A 14,741-nucleotide genomic window follows, 5' to 3' on the forward strand; every position below is an offset into this window, starting at 1 on the left:
GTAGATACCTCCTCCTACCCTACATTTTATTGTCCAGATGTGACCTTTGTCCCATACCTAGAAGTGGCAATGACCATTGGCATGGATGTAGAGTACCACAGTTTTTCTTCTAGTCTTCAGAGTGGCTTTGAATTGAGTTTCAACTAGGCGAGAATTAAAACAGGAAAGAAATGAAGGATCAGGGGTGTCTAAGCAACCAAGTCTTCCCTGGAAGAGAAGAGGAAGCCGTGAGAAGTGAATAATAGGTTTATTTGCATATACACAAGAGAAGAGCTAGCGTTGCTGGGAGTCACAAGAGGAGGGGCTTGTGAGGAGGTAAGGCTTCAGCAGAGGAAGGCACCTTGACAAACAAGGGATTCCTGGCTTAGTAAATCAAGCACAGTTGCAACCTTCTTTTGCCCCAAGCCAACTACTCATTTACTGCTGTCCTAGAGACACAGGAATTACTTACAAAACCAGGCAGAAAATAAAGTGGAAAGAAACGGTTTTACCTCTCTGGACCAGCCACTTAAAAAACTTATATACAGGATACAGGAAAAAAAAAAAAAAAAAAAAAACAACATAAGAGGCACTTTCAAATAGTTCTTAATCTAATCAGTGCCATCTGTCCTGCTAGTAAAAATACCATCATGAAAGACTTTGGGGATCAAATGTGCCTCCAAAGTTGGGGCCTCAGTTCACAAGGATTCTGGAAGTGGTTCCTGCCAGGTTTCCAGGCCTACGATCACAAGACAGGAGATTTCTGGAAGTGAGAGTGGAGTGGCTATGGAGATAAGCATTTCTCAGCCTGTTCCAGTGAGTGTCTTGTGGGCTTATCTCCTAGCAAGTGGAATCTGGGGTGCTGGGAAGAGTCTCTCCCAAGGATAGGAGACATCCTTGCTAAAAACGATCTTTCTTGAACACTAAAACTGAACCAGAATGAACTTTGACTTCTCTTTGGAGAACTCAAATGAAATTAAGGCTTTTTACATGAAAGACCAAGTTCTGCATTTGGAAACAATAACCACCAAGTGGCTGTTTCCCAAGGGAACTTAACTTCTTTTCCTCTAGGAACAGTGGATTGTCCTAAGAGAAATCAGAAGAGGCTACCTACTTGATTAGGTAAAACAAAAAGATTAGGGAGGCTGACTAGGAAGGGGAACAGAAACACACACTGAGTGATGATATCTTTTTTTTGTATATAAAGGATTAAAAAATTCCAATTTAATAAATTTTGGAAAAGCAAATGTAAAATGACTTGGGCTTATAAAACCAGAATTTACAATTATCTGTGAATAGTCAAAGACAAATCATAGAACCATTTTCATTACAAATCCAAAGTAATTCTAATAGTTACAGAATCACTTTCCCACTCCCCCCCCCCACCGCCCCCGTGAGATTACAGTTGTTAAATTGTAAGCATCTCCACTGCTACTCATAGTCCCTCATCTCCTTCTCCTAAGACAGTGTTTTCATACCCAAGTCACATCACACATACCAGGCACGTCTTTCCTTTCACAAAGCTTAGCCAGATGATATCTCCTTTTGGCTGAGATCAACAACCTTCCTTTTATAAATAATCTTTCTTCCCCCAGCGCCTAAATTCATCCAAGTCTTCATCCTCCACATGGTCCCAGTCCCAGTAGGACGGGCCCTCCTCTAAAAGGAACACTGTATCAGTCACACATTCGGTCCTCTCTACGCCAATGCTGGCCGCGCCCCAAGTGGTCTAGCACATTTGCACCCAAGAAAAGTTACAGTGTGCCTCTCTCCCTCTCTTCCTCATTTCTTGCCACGATTCTGCTTTTTCATGACATCTGTGCTGACGAGATATCTGGTCATCCCTAGGTCTTCCTGCTTTGTGCAACTATGACCAAGTGACTGTAAGGATGGACCACTGTGATGCTGAAAATCTCTTGGTCTTTCCCCCTCTCGGTGAAATGCAGTCTCTGCCAAGAGCCAGGAGCCTTAAACCAGAGACTCTTCTCTGCCTCCTAACACACCAACTCAACAGGAATCGGTTATTTAGAGATGCCTACTGCTCTGCAAGATCTAGTCAGAACACCACAGCCTCTGCTAGTTGCAAGCCCGGGGAAAGATGCCAGTTTCCTTCAATTCTGACCAAGCATTTTGGGTTGAATTAAAAGAACATGGCACCACACTCTGCTCTTCACTACACTTCTTCATTAACATACCTATGACATCTGCTTAAATCGTCTGAGCACCAAGCTCTTCAGAGCTGCCTTTTCCCCCTCCCTTCATCACAGAGGGCCAAGGAAGTGCCCGCTGGCCTCAAGAGCTCCTCTTAGGAAGTAGTACCTAACGGGTTAAAGCAGTCCCCCATAACTAGTTCTAGTTCATGGCCTCCATACAGAGTGTGGCCCAGCACTGCTCAATTTGCCATGGGTGAAGTTGACCAGGAATCTACGTTCTCTGGAATCTGATCTCAAGTGCTAACCTCCCATTAGCATTAAAAACACTTCACTTTTAGTGTGTCCACATTAAATGCTCAATGAAGAAGTGCTACTGAGAGAAAACATGGAAGGAAAGTTTCCTTCACAAAGGAACCATGTGTTCCTTCCAGCATGGAAGGCTTGTATCCATTCTCCCCTTCATTTTTTCAGCATAAATCCACAACTCATTGGCAGGGCAGTCGGATTCAGCAGGCACTCACCATTAAGACCAGAACACTGACAGCATGTAAACAAGGTGAGATGGCAAAAGATACAGATCCATTGATCCTTCCCGTTGGAGAACCAAAAGAAAAGCCTCGGAGACAATGAGCTCACACGTGCCGGTGAACACACACAAGAACAAGTCAAATGTCTCAACAAGGATTTACTTTAACAAAACGCACAGGTACGCGATGCTCAAGTCTTACTAGAAAGGAGTCACTTGGATTTCCCCCCCACCTCTCCTTACACAGCACAAGCCAGTGACCAGCTAAACATTCAGACCCATTATTGAATAGAAGGGAGCAGCATCAGACACAAAATCTCAGGCCCTGGTTTTATGTGCCTTTAATACTTTTTTTCCTTTTCTCTGCGTTCACTAAACAGGATTAAAAATTTTCTTTGTAAAGCTACTTTTCATAGCTTTTTGTTTTCCCTTTGTATTTATCATGTTTTTAATTTCTTCTCTGAGGAGGAATTCTCTGAATCTGTATCTTCCAATTCGATTCGGTGCCTTTTGAGGCCACTGTGGCCGTGAACAGCCCTACTGCTGTCTGTGTCTGGGGGGTCAGTGGGGTCCTCTCTCGTTCCAGCACTGGGGGTCTCACAGGCCATTTCAGACCCACAACAATCTTTGTGTAGGAGCGTCCCTGTCAGGGACAAGTTATCATGGTCAGTGTCCGAATGTCCTGGGGAAGAGCAGGCCACTGCCTCCAGCTCCCCGAAGTTCTGCCCATTGTTGTGGGGATGAGGGGGGCGGGGGTGTAAGCGTCCATTGTTGTGGTTGGCACAGATGGTTTCGGGGCTCCGCTCCTCACTGTCATCAGACTGGGTCCTGGGACAGCTGCCAGACCCACTGCTGAGAGTGGAGCCAGATGCCTTGGGGACAGGAGGAGAGGGCGGCTCCTCAGCCCGGCTGCTTAGGGCCTTGCTCAGGGCCTTTCCATTGAGCTTCTTGGTTTCGAAAGAATGTTCTACAGAGCTACCATTGTTAGTGTCCTGTGAGGTATCTTCTGGCGCCTCTGCCCAAGGGTGGCTGCTGTGCTCATGGCCTGGGCCATTGCTGGGATTTCTAGCAGAAGTCCCTTCTTTAAAAGCATCCTTGCTGCGACCTTCAGGGGGCAGGTCCTGGTTCCTCTGGGCTATGGTCATGCTTAGACAGGCTTCCTTACTGGAAGAAGGGGCTGGGTTATCCTTGTGGCTGGTTCCGGCTCTCCCTTCGTCGGCCTCCCCAGCCACGAGGGAGCTCTCTCCATCTTTGTTATTTGAGTAGGAGATATATGAGTAGCGGAGCCACTTGTAAGCCTTATAAATTTTTCGTTCAACCGACTCTATGTCGGAGGTTGGCGATGCTCGGCTCGGCTGAATCTCCAGGGTGGAAGTGCCCCGCTCAGGGGAGGACGTCGGGGAGGAGGAGAGGTCATCCACTTTGATCTGGGGGTAATCGTAGTTGTCTTCTCCAATGTAGGTATTGGCGGGCTTGCTCGCAGGGGTGGGCCTCTCTTCCCGGGGTGTCTTCTGTCGGCGCCGCATGGCGTTCCGCTGCCGCGTGGAGGTTCGGCGCTCGTTCAGCTCCTCCTGGTCCTCAGAGCTGCTGGAGCTGCTGGAGCTGCTGGACTCGTCTTCAGGGCTGGGAGACCGCGGCCGGGGGAAGAGATCTGTGTCCAGCTCAACCTCGCAGGCGTTCTCCTCGGAGTCGGACTCGTTGGAGAGAGCCAGGAGGCGTTTGTCCTGGTAGCGCCGCAGGGCAGACAGGCGCTGCTGGCGAGAGGCTGCGTCCTCGCACGTGGGCGGCGGTGGAGGCGACGCCACCGCGTTGGTGGTGGTGACCCGCAGGGGCCCCAGATGGAAGGCGCTGTCGGCATTCTCGTCCACCGTGGGTGGAGGGGAACGGGGCAGCGAGGCTGAGGACTCTGAGTCAGTGTAGCCTGAGCGTTCGCTGACCCCAGCGTGCAGCTGGAGTATAGTGCTCTCACTGAGGTCGCTGTCGGAGTCAGAGCTCCAGCCCTCGATCTCTCGGCGCACCAACGAGTCAAAGAAGGCCATCATCCGGGGGTCTTCCTGCACGGACTGATTGGCATAGTCGTGTGACAGGCCACTCCCGCTGTTCAGCACAAGGCTGATGTATTCTTCGTGGGTATAGAGGCAGCGGGAATCATCCTCAATCCGTCCGTCTAGGTCTCCTGTACATCCTGGCTGCTTGTATGGGCTCCAGATCTGCACAGAAGGCAAAAACAAAACCAAGGAGGCCTGATTGGGAGGTACTCTAAAGCTGGTAGTGATAAAGAACACTAAGGCAGAGTTTCTCCAGACCCTCCCCTGCCATTTAGCCAGGATTTGCTAACCAGTTTTAAAAATTTATTCTTTACCAGACCGGATTATGTGGGCCACACATGAAAACCCAGGCTTCTAGAGTCAGATGTTGGAAAAAGCATTGTCTAGGACACGGCATCAGCCTAGTGTTGGGAAAGCGAAGTCCCGTCTCTAGGCGCAGCACAGTGACACGCCATCTCCCCTACAGCGCCCCCTCTCCTTTAGCTTCCTGTGTTAGGAGCGTGGAAATTACAACAACCCCCTTCATAATCTTGAAGGGCAGGGGAAGACTTGAAGATGGGCCAACGTGCTCAAAACTCTCAGAAGACTGAAGCTGTGCACAGGGAGGTGCCACTTTTCCAAAGTGGAAACAGACCCAGCAGTCAGTCCTCCGTGGTAGTTAGTATTTCAGCCTATAACTCCACTTCTCCCCAACTGCAACATTTCTATTTTTAACTAATGGGAATTGCTTGTGGAGCTTGATAAGAATAGCCAACTGCCTACACTGCAGTTCCCTCTTGGACATGCAGGCATCAGTTACCCGGGAAACTGGGTTCTCTTAACCAGGTTGCTGCTGGCCTGCTCCCCAACTCTTCTGTTAGCTACAGGAATGGGTAGGACATACACCCCAAGACTGGAGCCCCACCCTTTAACAGCCTCCACTCTATCACCAGAGATACAGGCTGACAACCAGAGGATCTAGGCAGAGCTAGGTAGGACTCAAACTCAGGTGTGCCTGACTGCAAAGGCCCAACTTTACAAGTGGAATAAGTTATGCAAAAATCCAGTTCAAGGTAATTAAGCTGTCACTGCAAATGAGAATGCTTAGCTTCACCTGACTGCCAGACTGGTCCATGGAGCGGCTCACAGAAGCTCAGTTACATCAGCCGGTAGCCATGGCAACTCAGATGAAATTCCAGGCGATTTTCTTGCCTGACAGGCTGGTGTCTATCTTTAGGCACCCAACCCAGAAAACAGGGCTCTTCATTCTCTAACCTGGATCAAGACAATGCCTTTGCTTCCCCAAAGCTATCCAAGGACAAATTCACCTCCTTATGAGCACTTTCCTGAGGCCCAACCCTTCCCATGCTTAACTTGTAACTTCTGGGAGGCAGAATCTCTTTGGAGGATCCCCAGTTCAAAAGGGGCTAGAAAAACCTAAATTAGCTCTTTTCACCAATTCTTACTTTAGATTTATTCTTCTTTTGACTTTGTTCCCTGCCCACAACTCCTCAGGCGTTCTCCCGTCTCCATCTTCATTATGTGACCCAGGGGAGGTTTAAGTAGTGGTTCTCACAACCCAAAGTGCGCAAGAATCACCTGAAGAGTCATAACGGTGTTGACTCCTGAGTCCCACCCTTAGAGATTCTGATTCACTACATCACCACTGGCTACCAGGGCTCTGCATTTTTAACAAGGAGAGACCAACATTTAAGAAACACTAGTATACGGTTAGAAAATAGTGGAGGGGCACATGTGTGGCTCAGTCTGTTAAGCATCTGACTCTTGATTTCAGCTCAGGTCATGATCTCATGGTTCATGAGTTTGAGCTCTACATCGGGCTCTGTTGCTGACAAGGCAGAGCCTACTTGGGATTCTCTCTCCCCCTCTCTCTCTGCGCCACCCCCACTCTCTCTCTCAAAAATAAATATAGAAAAAAAATTTATTTTTGAGAGAGCACAAGTGGGGGGGGGGCAGAGAGAGGGGGACAGAGGATGCAAAGCAGGCTCCATGCTGACAGCAGCGAGCCTGATGTGGGGCTCAAACTCACAAACCGTGAGATCATGACTTGAGCTGAAGTCAGACGCTCAACTGACTGAGCCATGCAGGCACCCCCCAAAAAAAACTTAAAAAAAAAAAAAAAGTTAAGTAGCAGAAAATAAAGGATTTTTCTGAGATTCTCAAATTCTTTGTGAGACCCAAAGTTTGGGAAACATTCAGATATGGCCTTCAACAACAGGCTCAAGCTACGAATGACTATCTCTGCAAACAAATGTCCAAGGGAAAAGTTTGGTGGCTTAGGAAGGAAACTGGAGGGATTCCAAAGGCAAAGTCCTTAGGACTTTTTGGGGCCTCATTCTATATTCTGGGCCAGATCTCTTACTTTCTCAGTTTAAAAATGGTAAAATGTTACTAACCATGTTATCTAATATAAAGATGAATCTATATGTGCATCACAGAAACACAGAATTTGTTAACAGAAGTACAAAATATTGAAGGTGGGATGCTGATCCAACTATCCAACAAACCAGTTTCTAGGTTCTTTCTGATCTATTACCCAGCCTCCTATTTCTTCCTTCAGGAATGAAAATCATTAACACTGAAAGTCAGCTTTTATTTGGGCTCTGGAATGTATTAAGCTGAGGTAGACTTTCATTCCTGAAGCTTAGAGTAATGGAACAAACCACTGGATCAGGAGACAGGAGACTTGAGTGTGGGTTCCCACTCAATTCCTAGTTAGCTGGTTGACCTTGGATAAAGCTCAACCCCCTGATCTAAACAGTGAATTAGATGGGTCTTATCCAATCCTAGGATTCAGAGCAAAACAAAACCATCATGCCAGACAGCCAGTTTTCAGTCCTCAAGGGACTTGTAGCACAGAGCTGCTGGGGCCAACAGAAGGGGTAGGAACCCCAGCTCTGTGGCCTCACATAGCCCTGGGCAAATGACTTCACTCTCGAAAGCCTCTTTTCTCATCTGTAGAAATGAAAATGATGAAATGACATAACCTATACCACAGCACAACAAAACATGGTGCTTTCTCTTTCACTTGGCAGCTGAACACCTTAACTAGAAAGTCTCAGACCCATCCTCAGAGAGACTTTTGAACATCAGAAGGACTGACTGTCGCTATTATCTTAGTCCTCATCCTTAAAATGTCAGTTTCAAATATTTATGAAAGTGGTTATTTCTTTCCACTGAAACAACTCAGAAGTAAAGCAACAAAAACACAACTTCCTTTAAAAATTTTTTTTTAATCTTTATTTTTGAGAGTGAGAGAGAGACAGAGCATGAGCAGGGGAGGGGCAGAGACAGAGAGGGAGACACAGAATCTGAAGCAGGCTCCAGGCTCTGAGCTGTCAACACAGAGCTCGATGTGGGGCTCGAACTCAAGGACCACGAGATCATGACCTGAGCTGAGGTTGGATGCTTAACCGACTAAGCCACCCAGGTGCCCCCAAAACACAACTTCCTGTTGCTAACATGTTAAATGTGGCTAGATATGCCTCCTCTAGGGGCAAGGTTCATGAGAAAAGGAGGGATGAGCAGGTTCCTTTCCAAGCCCAGTGAAAAGTTTAGTTCAAGAGACTGCTGAGGGTAGGGCCCTGCAGTGGCTCAGTCCATTAAGCATCTGAGTCTTGATTTCGGCTCAGGTCATGATCACACAGTTCATGAATTCAAGCCCCACATCAGGTTCTGTGCTGACAGTGTGGAGCCTGCTTGGGATTCTTTCTCCCCCTCTCTCTCTGCCCTTCTCCTCCTCATTCTCTCTCCCTCAAAATAAATAAACATTAAAAAAAAAAAGGCTGCTGAGGAAAAAGATGCAGTTCAATTCTTATTTAAACATCATCAAAATGGAAAGCAATTAAGTAGCAAGTGTTCTGATCTACATAGGTGACCATGACAAGCTTGATGTAGCAGCTCTAAGCCTTCTTCTCTTTGTGATACTGTACTAAATTAAGAAATTTGTCAGGGGTGCCCAGGTGGCTCAGTCAGTTAAGCGTCCGACTTCGGCTCAGATCAGGATCTCATGGTTCGTTGGTTCGAGCCCCATGTTAGGCTCTGTGCTGATAGCTCAGAGCCTGGAGCTTGCTTCGGATTCTGTGTCTCCCTCTCTTTTTGCCTCTCTCCTGCTCATGCTTGGTCTCTCTCTCTCTCAAAAACAAATAATAAACATTAAAAAAATTAAAAAAAGAAATTTGTCCATCTACCAAGAAAATCTATACAGACAGAGACCTAAAATTGCTACTCAAGGGTTCTCCACACTCTCTAATCTGGCTTCCTAGACCTTCTGGGCCCATCTCTCGCTAGCCTTCCTGCCTTATATCTTAGATCTGTCTTCTTGTGCACTTCATTTTGGCCAAACATGATCATTTTCTGAACAGGTCCTACACTTCACTGTTTCTGAGTATTATTTCTTAGTATAATGCCTGGAACACTGTAGGTGATCAATAAATATTTACTGATTCAATGAAATAATTAACTACCCATTCCCTCTACTTAGAATGTTCCTGGTATCTTATTCTTCTTCCTTTTACAGTCTTTATTCTTCAAAATCGAGTTCAAATATTGCCTGCCTGAGGTTACCACAGACGGGAAAACTCTCTTTCCCCCAGAGCATTTTGTTTATATCTCTTATGTAGATATTGCATTTCTTCATTATCTTTACTTCTTGTCTCTCCTACTGGGTCATCAATTCCTGGGGGACCTGCGTTACCTTTTTTTTCCTTTATGTTCCCCATAGGCCCTAGCACAAATGGCATACACAGGTATATCATAAATGTCACAAGTATCATAATTGAATAAATGAATACTGGTCTTTGAGGGAAAAAAATGTCAGCATTTGTCCTATCTTGCCCCTCTGTGTTTAAATACAAAACAAACCCCCTCATTTGCTCAGTGTGGACATTCAGGGAGTTAGAAAACTGTTATGGGTGAGAAGAGGTTGGCCCTGACAGCAGGGATTCTACTCTGAGTTAAAAAGGCAGCAGTAAAGGACAAGGGAGAAGGTGAAGTGGAGAGAAAAAAGAGCTCAGACGGGGCTAAAACATTATGCTCTTGGGGCCATTGGTCCTCTCAGAAATAGCAAACAGGAAAGTGACACTTATTAAAATAGTCAGAAATTGTCAGCCACAGGTAATTCACAAGGCACTCCTGGATGGCAAGTCACTGTTAGCATCCTTACTTGACAGATGGGAAACAGACTCAAATAACTGTTCAAGGGCACCAGTTGTGTTGACTTAAGGTTTCAAATGGCTAATCAGGCCTCTTGGTAGGGCAGCATTCAGACCCCATGGGAACCTGGAAGCAGTGAGTTCCATAGTTAAGTCTGGATAACCTCCCAGAGAAAACATTTTCTTCTCTTTCTCCTCTGAGAACTTGGCTAGTTTCCAAACATGACCTTTAGGGTAAGGCCTCCAGTTGACTAAACAATAAATGGGGAGACTAAGTACAGAAGCATCCCAGAGTACATAGCCAAACAGGAATCTCTCTTCTAAAGGAGATGTCCAAGCTGGGCTCTGAGAAAGAGAATGACGTCACCAGGCCGAGAGAGGCCATGCTACTGTGCCAACCCATTAGTCATCGGCCAAAGGAGAAGAGAAAGCAATTCAAGGGACAGAGCCAACTCCACAACTGCTCAGTGAAGGACTCTTAAGATGACCACCTCTAGCAGGGGCCTCTGGCTGCCTGCTGCCTTCCACCAGCATGGGAGTGTGACAGGACATTGGGAAGAACAAGAAACAGGGCTCTATCCTAACTACCACTAATCAGCTGTGTAATTAACCCCAGATGGGTAGTTTATCATTTAAATCTCATCATCTATAAAAAGAAAAAGTCCATAAAAATGATCCAGAAGTCCTGCTCCAGGTCTGTGGAAAAATATGTGCAATCATGAAAGTCAGTCCTGATCCATAGGACCAACAAAACTTAAATAAAGGAAGTTGGATTAAGGATAAATAAAAATACGACCCATACTCCAACATTACATTTCTGACAACTTCCCTTGCTCAGATATAACTTGAATAGTTAAAGAAAAAGAAAAAGAAAAAGAAAAGGAAAGGGAAAAAGAGAGGGAGGATGGGAGGAAAAAAGGAAGGAAGGAGGAAAGAAGAGAAGAAAATGAAAACTGGTTTTCAATGTCATTTTAGGATAAAATATGAGGAGTTTTATCTTTTGGGGGGATTATCATCCATCCTTACTTAAAAATCAAGTTATCAATGAGTCCTGAAGAATTTATCATTTGCCCCAAACCTTCATTTTCTCCAATGTGGAAAAGGGTTACTAACTACTGGAATGTGAGTGATGTCCTTCTGTGGACACAGGCCAGGCTTGGTCTCTTGGTTGCAGGTTCCAGATACATTCCTTGGCTGGGTTCAGTTCATTGAGTCGATGTGCAACTAATGCAAGTGTTTAGCTTCAATCACAACCACATGCAGTGGTTTTTGATATGTTCTGAGACAATTTAGCTATGCTTCTGGCAGTCACTTAGTTATGTCTGTGCCATATTAGCATAGCAACTAATGCAAAGTGCACCCGAGTAACTGAGGGGACGGTGGCTTCCAGATGAGGTTTGGAAAACAGAACTCATCAGACTCCAGATCAAAAGCTATCGGCAATGGAGTGGCATACAAATGGCATCTAGTTTCAAAGCCTGGTGACTATTTTTAAAAGAGGTCCTGAAAGGAGGGTTTTAAACCACTCTTTTTAATATCAATTTTTCAGTATTTTGTAGCATGTGAAAATAATCGAGAGGTTTTTAAAAGTAATCTGTGTCCAACGTGGGGCTTGAACTCACAACCCCAAGATCAAAAGTCGTATGCTCTACTGACTGAGCCAGCCAAGTGTCCCAAAATAATTGAGAATTTTGATAGACCTTTAGTATGTTTAGATATGAGGTCCTATATATATTGTTCTAGTTTCTTCCCATTATGAATTATAATAATTTGTTTAAAACAGTTAGAAGGGAAAGATGCCTCACCTTGATAATCTTTTCTACGCCAGAAGAGCAGATCATGTAGGTGTGAGGGTTAAATCGGACCTGGTTAACAATAGACCGATGCCCTTTCAGCACCATGAAGGCTCCGTTGACCACCCTACCAATGCCACCTGGGAAGACAGAAGGAAACAAAAATCAAATGATGAAATGGAGCAAAGTAAAGAGGTTCCAGTAATGGCAGACAAACAGTTCTGAACTGGAGCCAAGATTTTTTATTAACTATGCCATCAGCAGAATGCTTAATCTTACAGATAAAGTTGCTATGGAAAGAGGGAAGATGAAATATTCTCTCAGCATATGTGCTCTTACCAAGAGCCTTTATTTAGCCTGTAAGCATTGCCCACGCCCACCCCCTGCAATTCCATTGTCAATGAAGCCACAGGCACCTAAAACATTTCTCAAGTTTTTGATCCCCAAGATAGAACCCAAGTGTTACCTTAGAAAAGGCCAGTCATGAGCAAAATGAGACTGAACTACTTGGGAACAGTTAGGCAGCTGAGCCAGGGACATGCAGAACCAGAAGCATATAATTACTTAAATGCACAGAAAAATCTCTCATCTACTTGCCCTCAATTTCTATGATGAAGGTAGCAAACAAAACAAACATATGAAAACCACGGGGAAAATAATGGAAAAAAATCCTTTTATTACCCTGATAATGGGGAGAGTTAGGGATAAAGAAAGGAGATCTGGGCCACTTCCATAATAGGAAGGGACCAGGTACTAAGAAGTGAATTAGAGTAAGGGCCTTAAAACCGTCACATATGGATTAAAATCAAGAGGCCACTAATAGAAAGCTGTATTTTAAGGACCGTCCTGTAGGCTTTCTTCTTCAGTGACTGAGAAAAGCACCAGAGGCCTGGAACATATAACACAGATGAAGATGTCATCATTTATACACTTGAAATAATCTCAAAGGTTCAACTTCACTGGTAAGGGCATCACACACAACATACACATCCATGTTCTAAACAAGGTCGCTTCTGAGCAACCATCAACAGCTTAGTACACATAAGCCAACCTGTGTCCCCAGCCAACTGGCAAAATGTGATGCGTTCAGACACAAACAAATAAGTGTCTGTTTATCTAAGCAATGAATACCATCGTAGCCCCTACCAGGAGCTTGGCACCACTAGGGCACAAAGTATCAATCAGTAGGCAGCCTTGGCTTCACATACTTCCACCCCACTCCCAACTCCACCTTGTTTAAACATTCATTCTAGACATTTCTCATCTCAGTGTCCTAGGGGGACAATGACTAGGAACAATATCCCTTCTCTAGACATAATCTGGTTCTGGAGAAGGTGTCTTCTTCTGCTTTTGGCCTCCTGACACAATTCCTCTTGTGACTCATGGAAGATATCCCTCTTTATTGCCATGTACATATGTATCTTTTTTATGACAGTGAGAGTTTTCAGACTGCATTGATCTGTTCCTTGGTAGTGCCCACTTAACTAGCACTAGGTGCTTATTCTACTTGGTAAGTGACAAAAACGTCCTTTGCCTAATTTTCCCACCATAGTTGACATTATTAGTGTCTGAATTATCCAGGATGTATAATATACTTAAAGTTATCCATATCTCAACCCAACATCATCAAGTTTGCTAATAAACCTTGGAGAGTGACTAGACCATAGAATAAATGTGTTTTCACGGATCAGGAAAGGTTAAGCACTAAAGTAGGCTGCCATGATGGGAATCCCTAGGCAGCCTGAGTGTACTGGGTTCCTAGAGTGGAGTGGGAGGAGGGGAAGGTAACTTGAGCCTAATCAAAATAAAAATAAACTTGAGAAAATTAAGGACAAGAGATCCATGGGAATCTAAACCAGTCGTCTCAACATAGGGATCTTACCACCCCCCAAAGATTTCCCTTGGATTTTTTTTTTCTTAATATAAGGTTGATTCAAAAAGTAGCATTCCCATTCATGGTTTTCTTCTGAATTCTACCCATACCTGTGCTGGGGTAGTCACTTAGCAAAGAATCTTTGGGTTAAACCTAGTACGGATCTCTTATTTAATCCTACTGCCTCCAAGAAAAGTAATTTAAATGACTCAGAGAATGTGAGTGATTTCTTCCTAACCATACAGCTAGTAAATGGCAGAGTCAGGATATGAACCAGAGCCTGTTTGGCTATAACACCCAATATCCTTTCCACTGTAACAGTGGCCTTTAAGAGATGAAAGGATTTGAATAGGGATGGAGTCTGAAGCTCATAAAATCTTTCTAAATCTTTCTGGCAGTTATCATATGGGTTGGTTTTTTTTTTTTTTTATAAGTCATCAACTTAAGAAAGGGGAAGGGGTAGACTCTATCCAATGGCATCCTGAGTACAAGCTCCATAGTATCACCATAAGACATTGCCAACACTGAATAGTTCACGAAAGAAGAACTGGCTCTCTTGCGTACCTAGAACTGGGGGCGCAATGCCTGAACCAAAAAGTACCTGCTTAGTAAGCACTTGTTGAATGGACAGTGTTTCAGGAGAGGGCAACTCTAGAATAAATACCACCAAAGGAGGACAGATAGAGCATCTCATGTCTTTAAGAATCAACTACCACAGAACTAAATTTTATCAACCAAACTGATCTTAATCTGTTAAAGGTTATTTGGAATACAATTACAGTAACTTTTGGACTTGCAGAATAAGTGAAAGGGTACCCACATCTGTAAATTGAGACCACGGGAAAACTTTCTATTGCTCTTCCATGCTATGTGACCTCATCTGATTTCTCTTCTTGGCAGCAATTTTTTTTAAGTTTATTTATTTATTTTGAGAGAAACACATATATCGCAAGTAGGGGAAGGGCAGAGAGAGAGAGGCAGAAAGAGAATCCCAAGCAGGCTCCACACTCCTGACATGGGGGCTCAAACTCACAAAACTGTAAGATCCTGACCTGAGCTGAAACCAAGAGTCAGATGCTTAACCGACTGAGCCACCCAGGCACGCCAGCAATTTTAATACAGATCTTCTCTCCTTCTTCCCACCCAAACTGATACCTAGGAAATCTGAAAAAGAGGAAATCCATAGAACCAAGAGACTGATGGTAAAAACAGATAC

At 44.7% G+C, this 14,741-nt stretch overlaps 1 protein-coding gene across 5 annotated transcripts in view; it reads right to left on the reverse strand.

Annotated features, from left to right (window-relative positions):
- Window positions 1-228: 228 nt before the first annotated feature.
- The window catches only part of DCAF5 (DDB1 and CUL4 associated factor 5), a 107,163-nt gene continuing 92,650 nt past the window's right edge, over window positions 229-14,741 (reverse strand). For all 5 annotated transcript variants that reach the window (XM_006932940.5, XM_045060122.1, XM_019833199.3 and 2 more), the window contains 2 exons: window positions 11,665-11,792; window positions 229-4,868 (listed from right to left, as the gene is read on the reverse strand). In XM_006932940.5, coding sequence (XP_006933002.1) covers window positions 3,099-4,868; window positions 11,665-11,792 — 1,898 coding nt within the window. In that variant the 3' untranslated portion in view covers window positions 229-3,098. The remainder of the gene's footprint in view (window positions 4,869-11,664; window positions 11,793-14,741) is intronic.

This window comes from Felis catus, chromosome B3 (assembly GCF_018350175.1).
Source record: "Felis catus isolate Fca126 chromosome B3, F.catus_Fca126_mat1.0, whole genome shotgun sequence".
In the NCBI taxonomy this organism is placed as follows: domain Eukaryota; kingdom Metazoa; phylum Chordata; class Mammalia; order Carnivora; family Felidae; genus Felis; species Felis catus.